General features: G+C 40.3%; 1 protein-coding gene across 1 annotated transcript; it reads right to left on the reverse strand.

The window, feature by feature from the left end:
- Nucleotides 1–16,952: 16,952 nt before the first annotated feature.
- Nucleotides 16,953–22,061, reverse strand: LOC308083621 (CD209 antigen-like protein C; the record flags this gene model as incomplete). The annotated part of the gene is made up of 6 exons (XM_080425936.1): nt 16,953–17,088; nt 17,189–17,292; nt 17,488–17,627; nt 18,462–18,608; nt 19,340–19,447; nt 22,037–22,061. 6 exons carry the CDS (start codon nt 22,059–22,061, stop codon nt 16,953–16,955), a joined length of 660 nt encoding a protein of 219 aa, XP_080282062.1.
- Nucleotides 22,062–26,072: the final 4,011 nt, after the last annotated feature.

Raw genomic sequence — 26,072 nt, forward strand, 5'->3', positions numbered from 1 at the left:
AGTACAGTACATTACAGCACTATACACAATACACAAAATAATACACAAAAATAAAAACAGTACATAACAATTACTGAACTTATCTAAAATAAGGTTAAAAACTGTTTAAAAACCCAGATCCACATACAAGAGCCGTCTCGAGACGTCCATATAGGCGTTGTTGTGGCTTTGCGACCACCACAGTTGTGTGTTCCTCCCATTTCAGCTTTTGGTTGATTTTTTAATCTCTGTGTTGTTATTCATGTCCTCACTGTTTTGCCTGATTCACTGCCTTTTTTGCTTTTATTTTAATGTTTTATGCTTTTTTTTGCTTTATTGTTAAATTAGCTTTTTCTGTAATTGTATTCTTGCTCTGTAACACACTTTGAGCTGCATTTCATGTCATGAAAGGTGCCCTCAGAAGCAAAGATTTGAGTTAAAAAATATATGTATTCAAAGATATGCTCACATTTTCAAGATTAAAAAAAAATAGCAAATCTACAAGCTCAGATCTACAAGCTCATATGAGCTTATATATCTGCTATTTTTTTAAAGCCAAAGGTAAGTGGTTAAAATGATTGTGACGCTATGTTAACTAATGTCGCTGGGGACCCCCTGGTACCCCCCCAAGGACCACTGGTGGTCCCCGGACCACTGACTTAAACATTTATTCTTAGTGAAACGGACATGAGTTGGCTCTCTCTGTACTTGGTCTGCTCTTGTTTCCTTCTACACCAAATCACTTCGCCAGAAATAGCCAATTGAAATAGCCAATCGGCTACTTCTGGCGAATGTTCCCCCAAGAATAGGGGGCGTTGGGGTTCAAGTGAAAGGAGCGAGTGTTGCGCCTCTTTCACCAGAAAAGGAAACAGAGGGAAAGACATTTTTACTGTTGTGATACAGCTGTATTTCTTCCATGTAATATTGGATTGGCCTTGTCACAGTATCCACTGGCCCCGTGGCCGTTATGTGTTGGATGGACAATGTGATATGACACCAGTCACTTTTCATACTTATCAGTCCCCAGCTGAACAAAATACATTAAGACTCAACAGGGCAGGCCACAGTTATTATCTGAGGAAACCACTGTTGATAAATCAGTCTTCTGCTATTCCTCAATGTTTATATTCCATTTATCAGTCTGCTTTTGAAAACATGCACACGTCAACCATAAAACCATGCACAGCTTGTGTGTAAAAGCTCAGAGATACTTTATGGAATGTGTCAGTTCACTCAGTTGTTGACCTGGCACTGTTCCACAGGAAAGCATGTCCACCCCTTTGACAACATATCTCTTCCTTCCTTGTTCCCATAGCTATTATTCCCATCTGGTGAAAGCTTTGAATGTGGCTGAAGATATCAAAAGCTTGTCAGGAGGAATGTGGTGCATGTTATGCATAAAAAAATGTACTGCAGAAGTAGTCTGTTTGGTGGAGACTAAGTGAAAATCTGCCCTTCTTCTATTACTCCTCTATACCCTTTTCCTCCTCATAAGGTTAAGACATGAGACAAACATTAAATATTTGTATTCTGACAATAACACTAGTTCTTTTTTTCACATTATTTATTCTTAATATAAATTGAAGAATAAAAACAACATTTTAAATGTAAAAGTCAAACTTGTTTCAATACTGGCGTGTGGGACAAATCGATGATCATACCCATTCCAAAATCACCAAAAGCCGACCCCTAAAGAGTCCTTCTAAATCATTGGTTCTCAAAGTGGGGTCCGGGGACCCCCAGGGGAGTTCCAGGAGGTCCCCAGCTAAATGATAGATAGTTAGGAACCAAATTGACCCTTATGTGTCTGTAACTCAGAGAGTGTACAAATGGAACCAAATGGACCCTAACGGGTCCATTTGGTTCCATTTGTGCACTCTCAGAGTTAAATTAACATTGATTTTACGATATAAATTGGGGTCCCAGAGGTAGAAATGCCATTAAATGGGGGTCCGTAGCCTAATGCATGTCAAACTGGGGGGTCCTTGAAATTAAAATGGTTGAAAATCACTGCTACAGCCGTACAAATCGTCTCTTATAGAGGTCCTTGGCATATCTTTTCAAATGGGGGTCCGCGGGCTAATAAGTGTCAATTTGGGGGTCCTTGAGGTGAAAAAGTTTGAGAACCACTGCTCTAAATGATAGAAGCATCAGCTTGCTCAGTACAGTTTATAAGCTGTATTCTAGTGTTTTCTAGTGAGACGTACTGATTAACTGGAGTTCAATAATGTGTTGGTGGATGAACAGAACGTTTTTTTGAAAAAACAGAGCTTGTATTGATCATATTTTTGTTATGTCATCTGTAGTAAGAGCTAGATTGTAGGAGGGTAAAACACATTTGTTTGTTTTGTTGATTTAAAAAAAAAAAAGCCTTTGATTCAAAGCCTTTGATCAAAGAGACCTGTTAGAATACAAATCGCTTTGCTCCGGTATTAGTGGTACATTTTATAATGCCATCAAAGCTTTATACAAAGCTCCATACTAGTCACTTGCCTGCAGTTAAACGACCTCAGAACCATCTGGTTTCCCACGCCATTTGGTGTGAAGCAAGGCGATGTGCTTTCCCCCACTCCGTTTGCTCTTTATGTAAATGATTTAGCTTAGGAAATCAAGCAGGCCAATTCGGGTATATCAACTGAAAATATTAATTTGAGTATTATTTTATATGCTGATGAGATGGCTGAAAATGAGTCAAATTTACACAAATTGTTGAATATTGTGTCTATGGTGCAGTAAATGGAGACTTGCGATTAACAGAGAGAAAACACAGATTATACACTTTAGAAGTAAAGCTGAACAGCAGAGTAACCATAGTTTTATTTTTGGGTCAATGTCTTTGAGTTATGTCCCCTCATATAAATACTTAGGTTTCGAGGGGAGGAAAGTATTGGCTGACTCGGTAGGTAGAGCATTAGGTGCCATACTAAGTAAAAGGAAATTGGGCCCCGACTTAGGTTTTGTTACATTTGCCAAGCTTTATGACTCTATGGTTTCTTCCATTTTATTTTATGCAGCAGGTGTGTGGGCCTGTGGGGCTTTGAGGAGGCCACCAAATGTAAAAATAGAATAAAGCTTTGAGGTGTTTTCTCAGGGTGCACAAGTATACCACTAAGTTGGCCATTGAAGGTGACACAGGTTGGGAAAGCTGCCTGACAAGGCAGAGATGTGAAATGATCAGACTGTGGAACCGCCTTACCCAACTGCTTAGGAAAATTATATTTAAATGGAATAGAAGATGTAATCATCCATGGATAATAATCTTAAATTTTCTGATTTAAATGCATATTTTCTGAATAACCTTCATTGTAATATAAATATGGTCAAACATAATTTGTCAATGTTACATCAGGAGCAATGGAGGGTGGACATCTGGAAAAAAGCTAAATTAAGAAATTATGTTCAATTCAAAGAGGACTATATCACTGAACGTTATGTTGCATTTAATTTAAAGAGAGGACAGAGGTCCTTCTGTGCCCAGCTGGTGCATTACTGTAGGTATACAGCAATTCCTGAGGAGCAGCGATTGTGTGTTCTTTGTGACCTGGGAGATGTGGAGGATGAGTTGCATTTAGTTTTTCACTGTCCACTGTACAATGATCTAGAAGCAAATATCCCAAAACTGAGGAAAACGGCCAAAGGACTGAGTATCGGGGGGTCATCTCTATGTTCCCGAGGTTCTATGTTCCCCGCTTACCCCCAAAAAGGTTCTATGTTCCCGGGTTCTATGTTCTCTGCTCAACCAAAAAAAGGTTCTATGTTCCCCGCTTACCCCCAAAAAGGTTCTATGTTCCCTGGGTTCTATGTTCTCCGCTCAACCAAAAAAAGGTTCTATGTTCCCCGCCCAACCCCCAAAAAAGGTATACGTTCCCCGCTCAACCATAAATAGGTGCTATGTTCCCCGCTCACCCAAAAATGCAGGAAACAAATATGATATTTTGTTGTAACATCTCTAAACACACACAGCGGAACATAATGGGGAGAAATCACTATCAGAAACAGTATCGGGCCATGACAGTTCTCTGTTTAACCTTTAAAGCATTTACCCTGACAGGCTGGCACCAGCACAGTTGGAATTATGTTCATCCAACCTACGCAGTCATTAAGTGAAGGTTAACTTGTCCCTGTCTGATTACTGTCACTACTGTCTGTCTGTAGCATAATTCATCAGCGGTGCATAAAATAGTATTTGGAAGTTGGAAGGGGAATAGGTTTCACTGGTACATGTCCCTCTCCCAATTGCCTCAGAAGAGAGGGACATGTGCTAGTGTCTCACAAAGCAAAGGTTATGGATAGCAAAATGATTAATTTCATTTTATAATTTCCAGGACGAGATGCAGAGGAAAATATTCTTTAAAATGTGATGTCAACACACGTCTGTACTAATGCTGCATTGTGTTCGCATTGTGTCTGGAAAATACAGCTCTTACCATGTTGGCAGGTTCCTTTCATCTGTGGTTTTCTGTTCTTTTATGTAATTTAAATTGTGGATATTGTGTTTTTGTGAATCTAATGTGCACATTAGAATTTGTGGGTGAAGCAGACAAGAATGAACTATTTTTCAAGATACTGAAGGTGACAGCAGAAGCTAGTGAATAAGCGAGTGTCATTTTATACCATAACAGCACAAATAATTGACGTGGACAACTGAATATAAAGTATTTACCCGAATATAAAGTGGGAGAGTGCTGAGCTACAAAAACAATAAATACAATAATTTGGTGAAGTTTTTAAATAATTCCTCCAAAGTCTTTGAAAGACTTTGGCGGGATTCTTTTAAAACTTCCTGATGACATACCGGTATGCTGACATCTGCATGACATTTTACATAATATTGTTATGTAAAATGTCATGCAGATGTCAGCATATGTCATCAGTAAGTTGCGTCAGTATTTCTTTTCTTTTTTCCGGGGAAAGACCTGCATGCTCCCCACTCTAATTATGCCCCCTGGGAATTTTGGCTTGCATGAAGCCCCTGAGCTGCAAATAATATTGCCTCTTGACAACACCTGCCCAAGAGGAAAGTAGAGAGAAAAGCAGAGAATGAGTGCGTGGTTTGTGTGGGTGGGGAAGAGAGACAGACAGACAGACAGACAGACAGACAGACAGACAGACAGACAGACAGACAGACAGACAGACTGTAAAGACGGGGCGCCGTCCCCACTGATTTACGGCGTCTCCACTGATTTGCTGCCTTAGCCGGTCGAGCAATCTTAGACAGACAGACAGACAGACAAACAGACAGACAGACAGACAGACAGACAGACAGACAGACAGACAGACAGACAGACAGACAGACAGACAGACAGACAGACAGACAGACAGACAGACAGACAGACAGACAGACAGACAGACAGACTGTAAAGACGGGGCGCCGTCCCCACTGATTTACGGCGTCTCCACTGATTTGCTGCCTTAGCCGGTCGAGCAATCTTAGACAGACAGACAGACAGACAAACAGACAGACAGACAGACAGACAGACAGACAGACAGACAGACAGACAGACAGACAGACAGACAGACAGACAGACAGACAGACAGACAGACAGACAGACAGACAGACAGAAGAATGATGTCAAGATTGATAAGATGACATAATATCCTGTCATTCGCAACTACAGCAGATATAATGGAGCTCCTGCAGTGAGTTTGGTGCCCATATATTTTGATAAGTTTAGATGAACTGCACTGCATCCCCACTCTTCAGTTTCTGCCTCTGCTCTGTGTTCAGCAGTCCGTCAAGCAGAGAGGAGCCGGAGTTGGTGCGTGGTCACAGTCGAGTACAGCATCGCTGACCCTTGGTTCCAGTCAGCCTGGATGATCTATTAATGAACTGGAACTACCAAACCACTTCCTGTATCTGTCATTTCCATTTTAAAGTGATTAAATGATGAATTAAACGTAGAGGCTAAAACTGGAAGGAAATACAAATAATAATAACTGCTTTACAGAACCGCAATGCAAAGTCTGTTCTCGCAGCTGTTCTAGCCCACATATTGAATTTAGATGTCCCCAGATGGATCAGAAAAAGCACTGCAATGCAGAAGGCCCGCAACACTCCAGATTAAACAACAGGGCTTAAATGTAAGGCGCAGGGCTCAACAATATCATGAAACTGAGAAAACAGCCAGCACACAGTAAATGTCCTTTATTTTACCTGTCCGTGGAGAGGTAAAATAAAACTGTGAAATGTGAAAAGGACATTTACTGGGTGCTGGCTGTTTTCTCAGTTTCATGACTACACAAGACTACTGCCAGTGTTTCTAGCCATTCTAAACTAGGTTTTGACCTACTGTAGTCTTGTTTTTATGCCTGACCTAAGCTTTCTGTCAGGCCATGCTCATGTTGGTTGAGAGCTGCCTCAGTGTCCCGCCAAGGGACAACCTATAACAAATTGCTGTCGATTGGAGCTGTGTTCTGACTAGAACCCTGGTTTGAATATTTGAAGAAAACTATGGTAGGATGCCCACATAATGTAAACAGCTCTTTAAAACAAAAAACTGCAAGGGAATTTCCCAGTCCCCTGCAGTTTCTGCAGGACAAAGCTCTTCTGTCAGAAGTGAAAAATACTACACGTTATTTCCTGAAAGTGACAGTCATACAACAAAGCATATACATTAGGCTTACGATTATTTATTCTGTTGGTTCAGAAACTTCACAGTGTACGAAATCAAGCATGCCAAATTGCTGGACTAGCACCGCCTATTAACCAGTGAACCTTTTAAATAACAACTGGTATAACAAGAATGTTTTTTGGCAAATGATCTCTTTATTTTCAGATAAAAGATGCTGACCAGGGGCACGGTCAATCGACATCAATTAATGATAGAGACAGGGAGGAGAGACATGGCCACCCAAAGAGAATAACAGATGTCCCTGCTAACAGAGACACATCTTTCTTGCTGCATTGTGCTTACATTCTCAATAGTCAGAACATGCTATTTGAGAAATCCGCTAAAACAATCTTTAATGGTGAAAATAAACACAATTTACTTACAAATAAGGGCAAAACATTTAAAACATTTAAAACACACACACACACACACACAGACAGACAGACAGACAGACAGACAGACAGACAGACAGACAGACAGACAGACAGACAGACAGACAGACAGACAGACGCACGCACGCACGCACGCACGCACGCACGCACGCACGCACGCACGCACGCACGCACGCACGCACGCACGCACGCACGCACGCACGCACGCACGCACGCACGCACGCACGCACGCACGCACGCACGCACGCACGCACGCACGCACGCACGCACGCACGCACGCACGCACGCACGCACGCACGCACGCACGCAGTTCTGGCTCGGGATACTCCAGAGAGACATTACAAACTAGAAAAAGTGCTCCTCGGAGCACAGGTCTCCGCCAGGTCAGGTACGTTATTCTGGCTTCCTGGTGGCGCTATAATAGGCCAATGTGAAAAGGGTGCCATTTATTGTTAGATCTTTCACGGCAATCAGACACTGTTGGCCTTCCCCGCTATCACGTTTGAAGGGAAGATCTGAGTGATAAATGCATCGTGTCACAACGACTCCAGCTTGGCTGTCACTACGCAGGTATAATCACTTCAAATCACATAACTGTTGTCAGCGTGGTTAATAACATATGGAGTCTGGAGGGCAGAGGGGGTGACGATGAAGAAAGAGAGACGGCAAGAACGATGAATGGGTGTTATGCGTGTCAGGCTGCTGTATCTACTGTAAGCAAACAGCTTCAAACAACACACACACACACACACACACACACACACACACACACACACACACACACACACACACACACACACACACACACACACACACACACACACACACACACACACAGACTCATCAGCTATAGCCGCAAATCACGTCATCTCTGTAATTCATGAATCCGTTGTCTTTTGGACTGCTTCAGGACATCTGACAGTAGCCTATGCCTCCTATACAGACTCCAGTACTTCACAGGTCACCCAATAGACCATCGATATGCACGAGTCGGCAGCTTTTGTAGCTTGGTATAAAAGGTGCAATTGGGGCAGCCAATGTATCTATTGTAGCCTGGGCAAGAGCTCCATTGGCTGGGCCAAGGCCCGAGCACAATTTTTTTTTAAGGGAGGCGAGATGGCAAACAGGCCGCCACCCTTGCCTCTATACGGTGAATACCCCTCTGGTTCCTCTGCATCAGTGGTCCCCAAACGTTTTTGCATCTCCCTGGGACCCAAATTAGTGAAAATGGCAGATCTACAAGTAGACAACGTGAAGAACAACAGTATAACACACTCTCCCAGCCTGTACTAGCACCATAATACTCGATAATCTACTAGTTCCATGTCAACTTGTGACTTTGTCACTTGTAGCAAGTGAGCACGCGCACGCACACACACACACACACACACACACACACACACACACACACACACACACACACACACACACACACACACACACACACACACACACACACACACACACACACACACACACACACACACACACACACACACAGACAGACTGTAAAAACACTGAGGAGCCTGAAATTCATTAGAAATGTTGCTGTTGGCCTTCCCCGCTATCATGTTTAAGGGAAGATCTGAGTGATAAATGCATCGTGTCACAACGACTCCAGCTTGGCTGTCACCACGACCATGCAGGTTAATCACTTCAAATCACATAACTGTTGTCAGCGTGGTTAATAACATACTGTATGGAGTCTGGAGGGCAGATGGGGTGACGACGAAGGAAGAGAGGCGGGAAGAACGATGAATGGGTGTCATGCGTGTCAGGCTGCTGTATCTAAGCAAACAGATTCAAACAAGCATGCGCGCACGCGTACGCCTCTGGTTCCTCTGCATCAGTGGTCCCCAAACGTTTTTGCATCTCCCTTGGAAAATTGTGAAAATAGCAGATCTACAAGTAGACAACTTGTAGATCTGCAATTTTCACTGCTTCTTAAATGTTTTTTAATTTATTTATGAAAATTACTGGATTTTTATTGGATTTATTTTATATTATTATGTTGGAATTGCTTTTAATTGATGAAAAGTTGTGATATTTTGTTTAAAATTAAAACAATATTTTGAAATTATTTATATATATATATTTTTTTTTTATGTAGGGAACAAACAAGGGGATATTTACTCCCGATCCATAAAAACGTGTCCGCGACCCACAAATTGGTCCCGACCAGAATAAGCTTGTGGAGGAGTCAGATAGGACATTCAGAGAATGCCATCCAGAGAAGTAATAGTTTCACATCTCTGCAGATAGACAAAGCTTTTAGATGAATGAGTTTCCATTCCCTGGTTGACACTCTGAGTACATTGGAGTTAGGATTCATGATGGTGAGATATTGTGCAGCCCAGATCATTCTGCAGCTGTAAAAGCCTCAATCCCCGGCCCTTCAATCACCTATATTAAATATCAAAGCAGCTGTCGGCAGTGGATGAGTTGCACAAATCTGTATGAATGAAAAGAAAAATGTGTTCCCTTTTCCTGAAGCATTTGAGGAGAAGTTGGATAATGGACAATTCAATAGAAAAAAAGTTCAATAGAAAAAATAAAAACAGATTCTTAAACAGTTTTTCTAATAGGTCATGATACTTCTCAGAATGCTCTTTTTAGCTGTATGTTTTTGCAACAATATGAGAGAAGTGTTGGAGAACACCAAAAAAAGACCTGAATCCCACAATTTGTCTTCACTTGAAAAAAGAAAAGAAGATTCACTTTTACAAAAGATTTAATTTGACATATTTTCGCTTTTGTTTTTATGGTTAAAAATCATGTCTTTGCAAAAAGCTGCGCTGCATGAACAAACTGGTTTCATGAGCATAATTATGTCCACACAAGGCCATTTGATTGATTGATTGAATACTTCATTAACATTTACATGCTTATTAACAGTACAGGTAGTCAAAGGTTATGCTAAAAACATAGTTTTCATTGTGGTCCTTTGTACTCAATTCATCAGTAATACATATAATGTATATTCTACTATCAAGGTGTTCAAGGAGTTAAAAAGGTAGCTACCATTGAAGATATCAATGACCTCCTGGGTATACAGCCATGTTGACACAGCTCATATGGTTGCTTCATTACATTCAGTTGAATCATAGACACAACAATAAAGGGTTCAACACTGAATAGAGTTAGGTCTACTACATTGCATCTACAAGCGACCTCGTACAAAGGCTAGTCAGTGTTTGCTCTTTCTGCAACGGCCAGATCACGTATTGTGCAAAAGTGATCGTGACTATAATCTTTACCTCATATCACCACTTCTCCATCCCTGTCTTGTCCATGTCACTCTTTCTCACTTTCTCTATCATATCTTTATATGTTATATTTTTCTAATCAGAATCAGAATGAACTTTATTGTCATGCACATCACAGGTCTAAAGGTGTAAAACAGTATGTGAAATTCGTTTTTGTGCAAGCTCCCATCGTCTTTTTGTTATATCCATAAGAGAAAGGGAGGAAGAACATCACGTTCAGAGGTTGTTTTTCTCCCCTCTGTTCCAGGAAGGGCACTGAAGTGTTGCTGGCTACTGAAGAAAAGACTGCCGAGGCAGAGGAGAGAGAGGAGCTAAATTGATCTAATGGGGAAAAAACAGAAAGTGGGTGCTCCACGTGTCAAGAGCTGTCAGAGCTGCCAAGAGACACATGTTCTTCCCTTTCATGCTTGGTCCCTGACATTAGAGAAAATAAAGACCCTCATTTTTCAATCTAACCTTTAGTCATATTGGATAATTGTGTTAATAATCTGCTGAATAACCCATGGTTAGATTCATAATAATGGTGACATGCACTATACAAGTCTAATAATGGGATGCTGGCCTTGTCCAATTTTAGCCACAGCAGTTATAGATAGTAAGTCTCTAAATTCAGTGGCAAAGCTGCACTGTGCTTGTGTCCTGGCGTGTGGTGATGCCTCATTTTGGCCAAATGGAAATGACGATTTGGAGTTAGTGTTAATTTTTTCTATATGTTTAAAAATTACACAAGATCGTATCACAAGCAGCACGGCCTTAGTGAGGATGCAGATTCACTTCATGTTTGCCAAATTTAAGATGTTTACTAGCCTTTCTGTGAACCCTTACTGAACTAAAATAGCCGTGGGTGTAAAATAGCCGTGGGTGGAGACAGAGGGTGACTTGGTACATGAGCAGTGTCATGTCAACTGAGGGGCATCTGCTCTCCTCTTTGGAGTATAGCATGTTGTACTATCAGGGCTGTACACACGCGCACGCACACACACACACACACACACACACACACACACACACACACACACACACACACACACACACACACACACACACACACACACACACACACACACACACACACACACACACGCGCGCGCACACACACGCACACACTCACACACACACACACACACGCACACACGCACACTCACACACATCACAGAGAACACCAGCAGAGAGAGTGCAATGTTGAAGTTTAAAGTTTTTAAGAACGCTGCTTCCTGCACATTGCAGTACACCCGTAAATGCTGGGCTACACAGCCTATAGGCTAATAGATGTGCTGCACCAACACTGTACGCGTGTCGGTGTGTGCGTGCGTGCGTGCGTGCGTGCATGTCAATAAAGTGCAGCATCTTTAATTACAAAACAATCTCAGCAATTTTGTCAGCAACAACCCACAGCAGCACTCGTGCTACAGTGATATAAAAATGACCGATTACGTGGCTGTTCTCATGCAGTTTTCTCTTTAGTACAGGGGTATTCAACAGGGGGCCCGGGACCCCTAGGGGGTCCTCAGAGATACTGCAGGGGCGCCGGCAAATCTTTGTGTGATCTGATGGGGACCACTTGAACCCCCATCAGCCACCCTTGCATCCCTATTCTCGGGGAAACATTACCCGAAAATAGCCAATCTACAAGCTCACAACACGTCGCAGACGCGTTGTGAGCTTGTAGATCGGCTATTTACTGTGAAGAGGTTTGGTGTACAGGGAAAAAAGAGCAGACCAAGTACCGAGCTAAAGGTCAAGTTTACACAGTATTGAGGGTTTCAAGTGGTTAAATGTCTGAAAACACACATTTAACATGAATCCAATATGTAATGGGGGTCCCTGCTTCATCTCTCTCAGCTAAGGGGTCCTTTGGCCTGATGAATGTTGAAGACCCCCTCTTCAGTGGGTTGGTACTTTGATCAGGAAATGAGCCCACATTTATTGTAGCATTTTTGCATTGGGCTGCTATGTGATCTGTACTGTGGCAGTTGCAGTCTCAAGTCTGCGCTTAATTTCAGACATTTCTCATAAACAGTGGTGGTGGTATGCATTTTTCACATAGCCTACAGCACAATGACTCAAAGTAAGTGCAAATAATAACTACATCTGCATGGCAGCAATGAGAGGTTTCCATCTGCACGACACCTCACCTCAGACAGACTGTATATATTCCCACGGCTTGATCATATTTACTGTTGTTGTAAGCATTCCAAACACCATTACTACTATACAGATGGTTCCCTGTTCCCTGAGTCCCTCTCCTCTCGCTCTCTGTTATTCTAAACTAAACTCACACTCTATCTCTCTCTCTCTCTCTCTCTCTCTCTCTCTCTCTCTCTCTCTCTCTCTCTCTCTCTCTCTCTCTCTCCTCTCTCTCTCTCCTCATCACTGGAATCTTATCCATAACGGAAACCAGATGGAAAGAGATGAGCAAACAATCCAACCATTAATTTAACCTAAGTTAACAAAGTTAAATATACTTTTATTAATCAACTTGGTAATACATAACATTTCTGGTTTGATTCCACTATATCCACTGTCTTTCCTTTACTTAACGGGGCTTTGCTGGTGAACAAAAGGTTTTTTGTCGGTGTAGTAAATTTATCATAATATTTATAGTTGAAATCCACTCTGAATTACACTATATTACGTGTTACCAGAATTGGTAAACATGAAGCCTATTTTCAAACTTTTAAGGTGAGTCAAATGTTGACATACCCAGTTTTATGTTAAGGTACAGTTTATCAGATGTTTTTAAAGGAGTAAAATAAAAACTTGCAGTGATATAGGTGAAGCTTAAGGGTCCTATTGGCAAAGTCATACTCATTCAGCAAGCTCCTGTTTTTTGGTCAAAAGGTTTAGACATCTTTACATAATGTATTGCAGCACCACCTACTGGCAAAAGAGGTGGCAAGGCTATAGGGGTGATATAGTCACAGAAATGCTGCAGTAATTTACTTTCATGAGATAATTTTTTAAGTGTAGAGTGGGTGGCAGCTATCATGGTTTTGTTGGAGAGATGCAGAGAAGGTTATCATTAGCATATAGCAGTGGAACCGGCGGCAGCTATAATCATCTGACAAAGGGGAGTCATGAGCGGTCGGATGGATGCCTTGCAATTTCTGTTTTATTCATAGAAATGTTAATCTCCTGATAACAACAGGCTTCTGTGACCTGACACTTCACTAAAATGAATAAAACTGAAATGCCATAACGCAGACACCTCTGACAGTGCGTGCCGTGCACAATAGGGGTATCACAAATCTCAAAATCTACAATTCGATTTGACTTTCGATGTAAAGGTCACGATTTGATTAAATCTTTTTCAATCACAAGTAAATAGATCATTCTAATCCTGGTGAGTTTTGCTGGAAACTCCTACACGTCTGCCATGTATTGTAGGCCTATAGTGGCTCTTGTTTGTTGTTTTATGTAACTGCAATGTAATACATACGGTTTATATAGTGCTTTTCTAGGTACTCAAAGTCGCTTTACAGAGCAGATATAAAACAAGTTTATTAGAATTTTTTTTTTAAAAAGTTTAAAACTATAAAAGAAAGGTAAACAAAACAAAGGGGGGGGGGGGGTAGGGGTTGGGGTTTTATGTAGGGATTGCGAGTCTGAAAAGGTTTTTGAGTGTGGTTTTAAACGTGGTGAGGGTGGGGGCAGCGCTGAGCTGGGAGTGAGTTCCACAGTGAGGGGGCAGCCGCCGAGAAGGCACCTGTCACCCCAGGTTCGCTTATTTGTCCTGAGGGTGTCCAGGAGGTTGGCATCACCCGACCTGAGGGAGCGGGAGGGGGCGTGGCGTTATGTGCACTCTTCACATCAAACAACAGGTGCCATTCAAGCTCTTAGTAGCAACTTGACTTTGACTTTGTGACACCCTTGTGGTGGTCTGTATGGCTCCTCAATAATGCCTTGAAGTGGGGATTCACGTCACAGGCAATAATCTTCTGCAAATAGGAAATATCCCCACGCTATTTCCCATTCCAGTTAATGTCTTATATCTCAGCCTAAATGTCTGGCAAATGTGTCTGGTGCTACCATGCGTTCTCCCCTCACCATTAAATAGATTGAAGCAGATCTGTTTAATACGCCAATTCTTTCCTTTGAATGTGTGTTGTCATGGAGACAGCAGAAGTTGACTGAAGCAGCATCTGGCACATGCAGGGTCTAATCTAATCTAACGAGGTTGTCTATTACCTGCTCAGACTGCACTGTTTTTCTCTGTCAGTGTCTGTCGGCACTGAATTATATACTGTAGTAGATAATACATCATCAGCTTGTGGTATTTTGTCGGCTGTAGACCACCACAATAACATCCACGCTTAATGCTCTCTCTTTTAATGGAGTCACTCTCCATAACTCTCCATCAGCAGTCTTTGAATACTGAAATTAATAGGAACTCAGTTGAGACTCCAATGCATAATTTTCTACTATTGTCATGGCCCAAATTCTAATATTGAGTTATTTAAGCCATCAGACTAAAATGGCTCTGCAGTGTACTTGGTCCGACTTTGCTTTGGTTTCCCAATGATGTTAGTAAAATATTTAATTATTTTTACCACCCTGTTGCCTCTATACCGTATAGGCTATACGGCATAATTTATGGGAGATTTCCCAGCATGCCTTGGGGTGCGATCTGTAGCTGTTATGTTTTAATGTGAATATTATTTACTTAGTGGGCTGGGTGCAAGGGAGTGTGTTTATTGGTAAAGAAAAACAAGTGCGCTTCCTCTAGATGCCTTTTTAGTTTAGCCAGTGCTCAGCTATATAACTGATGATTATGTGTATGCTTAAAAGAGGGGCCTACACCCCCATTATCACTATAATCTGCTCTGAGGAAGGCTGAGGCCGAAACGCGTAAGCGTTCTCAATAAATGAGAATTTGTATCTGAGCCAGTCTTGCATCCTTTATTTTGGAGTGCCGCTTTTTCCACTTTGGTGGTATTTGATTGGAGTGTGTTTATTCTTTCGTTTTTTATGTAATCATGGGGTTCATGCGTTATGTGTAGGCAAGCCTATATTACCACAAACTAATATAGTTTGCATAGTTTGCATCATGAAAGAAACCCACTGGCCATTACATTATTTAGTGTTAGAGGTTCACTCATGCTATAGTAGTCCAAGGTACCCAAACATTTCATGCCGTGACCCCCCCCAAAATAATCATATTTGAACTGGGGACCCCCCCACTCTGACAAGCACTTGGAATTGTAGGAGTTGTGGCATTACATTTAGTTTGACTCGGTTCCACAGATATTGTGACAATAGCCGTACTACAAGCTCACAATGCTTCGCAATCCCAGGCGTTGGGAGGTTGTAGATCGGCTATTTTAAAAATCTTTGCCTCTTTTTTAGGTAATATTTGACAATTTGGCCAATGTTTGACCATTTTTATAATATAGTATGTTGGTTACTTTGATGTAGTATATATATATATATATATATATATATATATATATATATATATATATATATATATATATATATATATATATATATATATATATATATATTTTTTTTTTTTTTTTTTTAATATATATATATATATATATATATATATATATATATATATATATATATATATATATATATATATATATATATATACACACATACATATATATATATACACACACACACACATACATTATGAGTAATGAGAACAGATGTATGTGGTTAGTGCCTCTATTTATAAACCAACAGGATATGCTTTTGAACATGCATCTAAACCCACTTCCTGTCTACAGGAAACAGCAGAGACGTTTGTTTCATTCTCTTTAAAGTCTTTAAAACTTTGAGAGTAAATGTTTCATTCTGAACCCATAAGAATACATTCAACATCCTTTAAATACATACACAGTATTATTATCAAGTATTTTTCCATAATGTTAATTAACAGACTAGAATAATAATACTACTGTCATATCAGATTTTATGAAATACGTCCACTGCCCAGTTTACACAATAACTCTAACGATCTTAATGTAAATGTGTGTGTGTGTGTGTGTGTGTGTGTGTGTGTGTGTGTGTGTGTGTGTGTGTGTGTGTGTGTGTGTGTGTGTGTGTGTGTGTGTGTGTGTGTGTGTGTGTGTGTGTGTGTGTGTGTTCGTTCATAAAAGTCCTTGCGGTCTTGTTTCCAATGAGGTCCTTGGTCCTACTTAAATGCATGACTAAAAAATAAAACAAAAATAATGGCAAAAAATGCACAAATAGTATAAATTGCTAAATAAAACAAAATTATGTAACATTTAATTAACCGCTTCATGCCTGATTCATACTGTACTTCATCATACAACAGCAGTGTCACGCTGTGGCAATAGACATTCTACAATATTTGTGTCTTTTGTTTGCTATTTCTTTTACTTGATCTTTGAAATGTTTTAAAATTAGCTATAATGTCGAATGGCCAACATAGAGACGTCAGGTTGAACACATGCAGCTGCAGATTGTGAGCTATGGTTTAGATTCCCTGGACTGTCCTGCCTCTCAATTAACTGTAGTCAATGAACAACATTCTCACATTATTCGATACTACACTTAGAAATGAATGGTGTCTTAATGCTTACTTAAAGCAAAAATTCTTAACCACACTAAGACATAATAGCTGCTGGTTTATTTTTAACAGTTTGCACTATGACATGTTTAGTTTAATACTAATTACTACTGTTTAACTTGCCGAAGCAGAACACAAAGCTGCAGTTTCATCAATGAAGTTAAGAGAAACATTTCTTCTCACAGATCCACTTGTGAGTTTGTGAACACATTCCGTCAGCCCATTTTCCTTCATTGTGCATGTATTCTGCACAGTCCCAGTCTACATAGCCACCAGGCCTTCCACTGGCCCAATACCTAAAGAATAAACATGATGTATTTTAATCACATCCACTCAGTCACTCACATTCAGTGATTTTGATAGAATTATAATAGAAAAACATGTAAAATGTCTCACTGTGTTGTCAGTGGTGTTTTATCCACCCACTTCCATCCGTCCCAAAGCTCCTTCAGACCAATCCAAGATTTTACATACCCAGTTCTCAATCCTCTGATGAAATCCTGTTGATTTGAACACGATTGAATCATCATTTATTAATCTTCTCTACATTCAGGGTTTCACACACACGCATAGTCGCACACACACACACACACACACACACACACACACACACACACACACACACACACACACACACACACACACACACACACACACACACACACACACACACACACACACACACACACACTAACCTGTTTCTCTTCACTGTCAATGACCACCAGATCAGCTCCCATCTTCAGACATTCTCCTCTACTTTCCTCCCAGGTTTTCTCTTCAGTAGAAGTATAATAACAGCTGCATCCAAACTTCTTCCATCCAGGACACGACTTGTCTAAACGGCAAACATATTATATGTATTACTATATTATTATTATATTAAACAGAGTTTTACTTCAATGCATTGACAATCAATTCTAACATTACTGTACTTGTTATAACTAGCATCTTGGGCAGTAGATTCTTGGTGCCATTTTGGTGACAAAATGTGGCAAAACATTCTATTCAATGCAAAGAAAATGACATGAGACTCAATTTAACATTATTCATATCTACATGTAACACCAGTGGTACTAGGTACTAGGTCTTTTTGGGCGGTGAAACCGCCCCTATACTGTAAGTGAGATTTGGAAAAATGTACATTTTCCTGCGCTGTGATCTGGGCCCAGGAAATTTGTAGAATTATCCTGCGCTGTGATTGGCCAATCACAGTCTATTCAGGACTGTGATTGGCCAGTGTCACATGACACATGTGCATAGCCCTATATAAGCAACCATAACTTGAAAAAAACCAAAAACTTGTTTTTTTCAAGTTATGGTTTCGTCCATCATAAAGAGTGTTTCAATAAATGTATTTATCTTTTGTACATGATTGGTTGACTCCATTCAGTATTGTGATTAGCTAGCAAGACACCGCCCACTTCACACAGGGTGTGATTTTTTATTTTACTGGAGTATTTCCGATTTTCGACTTCTACTTCACTACATCTCTTATATTGTAATTTTACTCCATTACAATTATTTGAAAACTTTAGTAAGTATCGTTCCCCCGTAGACTGCATGCTGCCTGTTGGCAACGACAATAGTTTTATGTGTTTACATTTATACTTTAAAAACATACATTTTAAAATATCAATCATACTCATTAATATTCTTAATAATCCCTCACCTGCTGTCTCTCTCATAAGTTGACGTTTCAGCTGATCTCTCTCAAGGGTCAGGAGGTTGTATTTAGCCTCTAGTTGTTTCTTCTCAGCTAGGGTCAGGTTGTTGACCAGCTGGTCCTGGATCAGGTTGGTCTTTACCTGTTTTTTAGCTGAATTACAGGAGGACAAAACAACACATGGTGATAAAATGATGAACACAGTTGTTGTTATTGTTCATGATGAGGTGAAGCGTCGGTGTGTAAAATGAGCTTTGAGAAACACAAATCTCAATGTTATTATGTTTTACAGCGTGAATCTGCAAGAGGACGCTAGAAGTCTGTAAGAGGTTCAAATCTGTGTGTGCGCGTGCGTGTGTGCATCCGTGTGTATTTCTTGTGCACACTGCCTGTAGGCTACAGAAGTACCTCCACAATGTTCCCTGCATCTTTTATATTTTATTACACATTTAATTAAAATGTTATACTGTAAGTCAATGGAGCTCTGTCTGATCAGGCTGAAACCCAAATATGGAGTCATACATGATACATCATAGATATGTCATAGACGACTGATGTCATAGAAGATGAGTGATGTCATAGATGACTGATGGCGGGTTACATGAAGTCATAGATCCACATTGGAGCTACTCTGTTCCCATATAGATCCTGAGATTCTCATGATTAGATTTTCCACGTGAATAACTTGTTATAATCACTTTGATTATTTTGCTTTGCAAGCAGCAATACACACAAAAGACTCTACAGTAGAAACAATTACTTTTCGTGTGTTTCATGTGTTGTTTTTGTGCTGTTTGTTGTGACTAACTCTGTAGCCTACCATTCATTCATTATCAATGCATTGGAAATCCATCAGTAAAACATTAGAGACATTTAATACTCACAGCAGGATACGACCAGACCTGTGATCACTCCCAGCAGGATGAGACACAGAATCCCGAGAAACACAGAAACAGTTTTGAGAGGATTTCTGACTAGTTTACATCTTTGTCCTGTAACAGAAAGTACAAATAAATGTTATGATGATAAACACAAGTTCAATGAGTGGAGACAGACCACCCTCAACTTAAAAAAAATAATATACAGATCCTTCTGAAAAAGAATGTGAATATCGTGTAAAAGTTCATTTTCTTCTGTAATATAATTCAAAAAGTGAAACTTTCATATATCGTTGCTGTCCGGCAGAAACCAGCTAACTCCATTTTGACGCTTTTGCATTTCTTTCCCATAAATCAGTCTGTGTGTTGGTAAAAAAAATATTGAACCAATGAAAAGCATTAAAAAGCGCTTCTGACAAAACCAGCATTGTGAGCTTGGAGGTCCATTCAGCTGTTCTTATGAACAAAACCTCCTAACTCCACTTTTTTCATTTCCTGAAAAATGAAAATTTTAGCTAGTTTCTGCCGGACAGCAGAGATATGCTAGATTCATTGCGAATACAGTGACATATTAAAAACCTATTTTTGTTTTAATCTGGATTTTTATGGCAAAAATCCATATATCAAAATATTAGAATATTACATGCGACCACTAAAACATTTTAAAAAAAATAGAGAAATGTTGACCTTTTGAAAAGTATGTTAATTTATGCACTCGGTCTGGAATACTTTTGAACAAATAACTTCATCAATGGGGCGTGGCCTGGAGCTGATCCGCCTGTGGCGCTGTTGAGGGGTTATGGAAGCCCTCGTCTCTGAAACAAAAACTACTAGTAACTGGTGTACTGACCATGGTATTACTGTTCTTAACTGACCACACCAACTGGCCTGACTCTGAACCCCAGGCCCAGAGAATCTATGTTGTATTGTCAAGAGGAAGATGAGAGACACTATAAGACCCAACCATACAGATGAGCTTAAAGCTGCTATCAAAGTAAACCTATAGGCTTCCATAACACCTCAACAGAACCACAGGCTGATCACCTCCATGCCACGCCCCATTGATGAAGTCATTTGTTTGAGTGCATAAATTTACATACTTTTCAGATGGTCGACATTTCTGTATTATAAATCCTTCTTTTGAGTGGTCTCATGTAATATTCGAATATTTTGAGATACATGGATTTTAGATTTTCATGAGCTGTACGCCATAATCATCAAGATTAAAACAAAAAAAGGTTTCAAATTTTTCACATCATGCACAATGAATCTAGAACATATGAAAGTTTCACTTTTTGAATTATATTACAGAATATGTTAATTCTGCATAATAGGATCTGTATATACCTATCACATCCCACGGATGATTCATCCAGCCGAGTGCTGCTCAGCTGCCCACAGAGGAGCGAGCAGGTAGGGGTTAAGTGTCTTGCTCAGGGACAGATACATAGCTGAGAGCTGAACTCGTACCTGGGATCTCCGAGACCTTCGGAGTCCTAGGCGGGCTCACTAACCATTCAGCTATGGCCGCCCCTTATCACAGCTACTCCCTGTTCGCAATCACCACCGAATAAATACAGTAAATAAAATCCTGAAGAACTGTTCCAAAAATAAACAAACCACCCCAGCGATTTTGTATTTAGTCATTGTATTTGAGCAGTTTGGTAAAAGTAACTAAAAAGTGATAAGTAAGAAGTAATACATTGCTCTTGCTCAGACAGTAATATGTAACGAGATGTATTACTTTAAAATGAAGGTAATAAGTAATATGTAATGTATTTAAAAATTTAAGCAACTTGCCCGACACTGATCCTCTGTCTCCATCTCTCTCTCTCTTTGTGAAGTTTGGAGTGGCATAAATAACTGTATCTGACATGTTTTGATGAGAGGAACTACATCTAAATAAAAGTTTACATCATTAAAAATAGCAAGTGACCCTGTGTCTCTGTGGCTCGTTATGCAATGTTTTTTGACAAGGAAGAACAAAGTAGAAAACCACAACACACCCACCCACCTACACACAGAGAGAGAAAAAGAGAGAAAGAAAGAAAGAAAGAAAGAAAGAGAGAAAGAAAGAAAGAAAGAAAGAAAGAAAGAAAGAAAGAGTATGGGGGGGGGGAGTTTCACTTTTTTTTCACATTGCTGCATAAAGCACCATGGAAAGTTTGTTAACTCCACTGCCTATTAACCTGAAGGTTGCAGGGGACCCATTAAAGATCTGGGTACAGTGTTGGACACATTTTGGTATTAAGCAGGCATTGTCTTGCATTTCAATCAACAGTAATTAATTATTTAAACCTTCAATGTTAGATACAGCAGCATTCCAACGTTGGTCCGGTAAAGGCCTGAGCAAGGTGTCTGATTGGTTCAATAACAGTATTTCCATGTCCTTCACCCAGTTCACCAGGGAATTTGACATGCCACAGTCACATTTATTCAGGTACAGGCAAATCAGGGATTTCGTAAAGAAAAACTTCAACACGTTCCCCTCCCGGCCAGCCCCCTGCCAGCTGGTTATTGCAAACTAAGTGAAGTGAAGTGAAGTTAGAAGACTGTATTCATAAAGATCCCAGTGAATACATTTCCATATGACGGGTGTATGATGTCTTGCTATATCGGTTCCCTCGCCTTCTTTAAATACTCTGAAATCAATATGGGAGGCAGATTTTGGTGAGGAGATGAATATTGATTTCTGGAACTCACCTCCATATGTGTCAGACACATGCATGATTCAATTCAAACATTTTTCACAGACTACACCTGTCAAGGAGTAGGCTTGTCCAAATGTACCTGGATCTAGATGCCACCTGTCAATGTTGTAATCTACACCCAGCAATGCTTATCTATTACTTTTGGGACTGTACACACACTCACACTCACACACACACACACACACACACACACACACACACACACACACACACACACACACACACGAGGGAAGAAAGACAATACACAGGGCAACACAACACAGGGAAATATACACATATGACCCTTGGGTTATAACAATAATTTCATTTAAAGTTACTTAATAACGTATTTTCTTGTAAGTACAGACAGACAGACAGATTGTGCTTTACAATACATACAGTAGCTATATGGTGGACAGATACAAAATAGATAAAAGATAAATGATTCCTGATAACATTTTATTTTGATGTGAATAAACGATCAGTTTGTAATTATATTGGTATAATGGTGACATGTTTGATATGATTATTACAGATAACATGTTTTATATTATAGTGTTTCCCATTTATGGATCAGGTTTAAATCATATGCAGTAGTTTCTATGTGACAGTGATGATGTCTGTTGATGTATTTGATCTTATTAAAGATGATAAGAGTAAAGTGAGTCAGATGTGTGTTAGTAGCAGTCAGCATTCAGCAGATCACACACTAGACGGTTTATAAAACACATACAGTAACTAAGTACATTTACTTGAGTACTGTAGGGGGAGACCGGGACAAAAGTAACACACTCAATAATTCTAATTAGAAATAAGCTAGAGGGGTGAGACTTCTTGTGCACATGCTCAGTAGGGTCCTCTCTCTTCCTATGGAAGGATAGAATGATCATTTCATCTCAGCAGAAGTTTTCAACAAAAAACTGATTTTGAGGTGTAAACGTACATTTTTGAGTGTACGGTATTTTCCATCTGCTGTCTAAAGATAAGATGTCAGCTGATTTAAACTTAGATGAATTGTATCTCTATGTTATTGGTCACAAATTAACGTCAGCAGCCTATGCTAGTATAGGTGTTTCTAGCTAGAATATGGGATTTTATCGGGGGCAATTGTAACACAGTGACCGGGGTCAATTGTAACAATGTTTTTTCAATGCAAGCATATTTTTTGTCTGGGATTACATACTTTATGTTAGTAAATTAACATATTTCACTAAATGTCACTACATTTCAAAGTAAAATACATTTAAATAAAAAATAGACATACCTTTGAAAAAACAAAATTGAAAAATAAAATAATTTGAATAAAATACAAAATTATTGTAATTATGTATACTAGACCATACCCGGTGAAGGGCGCAGACGAAAGTAGTTGCAAACTTGGGGTTATTGCACGTCCTGTAGCGCGGTCCCCCCGCGGGTCCCCCCGCGGCACCCCCCGCGGTCACCCCTCCCCACGGGCAACCCCCCCCCCCCCCACGGGCAACCCCCCACACACACCCCCGTCGCGGAACCCCCCGGGTCCCGTCGCAAACACACACACACACGCAGTGAGTCGTCTCGTGACACACAGAGCCAGCGTGTGCGCGCAGGCGCGCACACACACACACACACGGGCAACAGTGTGTCGCGGCTGGATTGGATGCGACGCATGCGCAGTTTGATCGGGCACAGACGAAGACACCAAGACGGACAGACGGACAGACAGAGGTTACTCAAATTATAGTATGATAAAACATTTGTAAGTAAAAATGTTAAATGATAAAAAATACATATTACTTAGTGATGTGCTTTTATTTGAGATAAAGTGTGTTAATATGACTTATTTTTACAGTGTTACAATTGCCCCCAACCACTGTTACAACTGCCCCCGTCAATTGTAACACTGTGACTCATTGCATTCAAATGAATATTTTAGTCTTGTCCTATCCAGTGAAAGCTTAAAAATTGTATTATTAATTAGGGCACATATATATGTGTTACATGTGTCAGTAGTGTGTCTGTGAAAGAGTGTGACAGTACAGTGAGTATGTCAGAGAGTTGGTCTGTGAGTGGGTGTGGTTACTTCCAGGTTCCAGGTGCTGCCTATCTGCCAAGTGCTGGATGCCAATCATCAGCCCTTCCAGTGATTGGTTGGGGTTGGCTACTTAAAGACACCAAACACCTGAGGATTTTGGCAGTACTTGTTGTAGTGCTGTCCCCTGCTTGCCTGCCATATTGTTTGTTCTGTTATCATGTGTTAATCCTAGTTATGTTCAGTAAAGCCTTCATTAGGCTTGCTGGTGCAAGTTGTTCTGAAGGTGCATTGATGGTTCAGATTGTTACCAGTTTGGATTCTTCCTTTGCTGGTTACTAATGGTGTATGGGTGCCAGTTTTTTGTACCGTAAACTTTTGGCCAGATTAATTTAGTGCAGTTAGGTTAAAGTAGAACTCACTCTGTACTCTTTATTTCTATGTTTGTTAGATTAGACAGTTTCCGAAACTCAGGATTAAGTTCAGCTTGATTTTGATTATTTATTGAGTTGCCCCATATATCATTTCTTCTGTTAAGGTTTAAAATCATGTTTAAAATGAAGTGTTGAAAATCATGTCATAGAATAATTCATTCATTGTCAAATCATGCAATTCTCACAAGAAATAAGAAAATAAATGGTCAAATAAAAACCAGACTTCACTTTCCAACCTGTATGTGACAATCCTTCATTTCCCCTAGACCAAAGGATTGTAACATAATGGGGGCTCGTTAAAAATAAACAAAAAAAAAACAAAACTGTTTGTAACATAAATGGGTGCTCGTTTTTGGTTGTTGAGTGAAATCTGTGTTTGTTTGTTAGCAGTGTTTAATAGTGTTCAGTAGCAGGAAATGGCAGCTTTTGATTGGAAAGCATTTGTGGCTGATCCGTCAATTGGTGACTGGAATTGTAGGAAGGATGATTTTGTTAATTGCGGACCACTTCAGAGTTATGGTAAAAAGGGGAATGTAAAAAATAAAATCAAGGAGATTTTATTCAGTAAACTGGGGGACATAGGGGTGTTGGTCCTGCCAGAGCGGCCTGTTACAAAGGTGTCTAACATGGGAGCATCTGTTGACAAGGGGGGAGCCGATGTGGCATTAATAGGTTGTGAGAGCACTGTGTCTGAAAGGGGGATACGGTTGGGGCACAGCTTGATGTGAAACCCAAACCTCCTGGCACATCACAACCGCGCCTAGATTCGGGCTCCTCTACTGGTTCAGCTGGCTCCTCACACTCCTGAGAAAAAAAGTGCATTGCACGTATGGAAATGGAGGAAGGGGAGACAGAAAAAGCTTTCCAAATAGAGCTCAAGGAAATTGAGTTGAGGAAAGAGATCCGCATTCGTGGATGCGGTGAGGAGATCTGGGTCTCCAGAGGCCTTGGGTACCGCTGCTGCGCAGACCGTGCAGGCACCCAGTCCAGGTACAGTTCAATTCGAAAACACTTAGCACATTGGTTTAGTGCACCCCTTGCTGTGAGTCTGAAGTGGATTCCGTTTATGTATAAAAGCAAATCATTGCCCCATCAGGGGGTGGATCAGTCACAAAATGGCGATGCAGGTTTGTAGTTTAGTTTTGTCTGTTATGTAGAGATTACTACTTGTGGATGTTTAAATGTAGTGATGTCTACTTGGTTTTGTGTATGTGGTGGTAGTTGCTACTCTGTTTTATGTAGTTATATTCATTACTGTGTGGTGTTATGTAATGATGTTGACTCTGTGTTATGTAGAACTAACGCTACTCGTAGTTATGTGGTGCTCAGGGTGTTTGGCATGAATGTTTGTGTCTAAAAGTTTAGTAACACTGCATTCTTGGTATTCACCCCTCTTCAATTCTGGAACTCGTAAATGTTCTGTTTTGTTCTAAAACGTTGGGTGCTAAATGTTTAGTAACTCTCCGTTCTTGAAAGGTTGAATCTGCTAAGGGGGTTAGTTAAAATGAAGAGTTTCAGGGCAGCCTTTGGCTGACTGTTAGTCTGATTTCTAGTCAAGCAGGTTAACTTTTGATTTTGTGACTGAGCAAGTGCAGGGGGCGTCT

This window comes from Gymnoscopelus braueri (assembly GCF_963280865.1).
Source record: "Gymnoscopelus braueri genome assembly, chromosome: 4".
NCBI lineage: Eukaryota > Metazoa > Chordata > Actinopteri > Myctophiformes > Myctophidae > Gymnoscopelus > Gymnoscopelus braueri.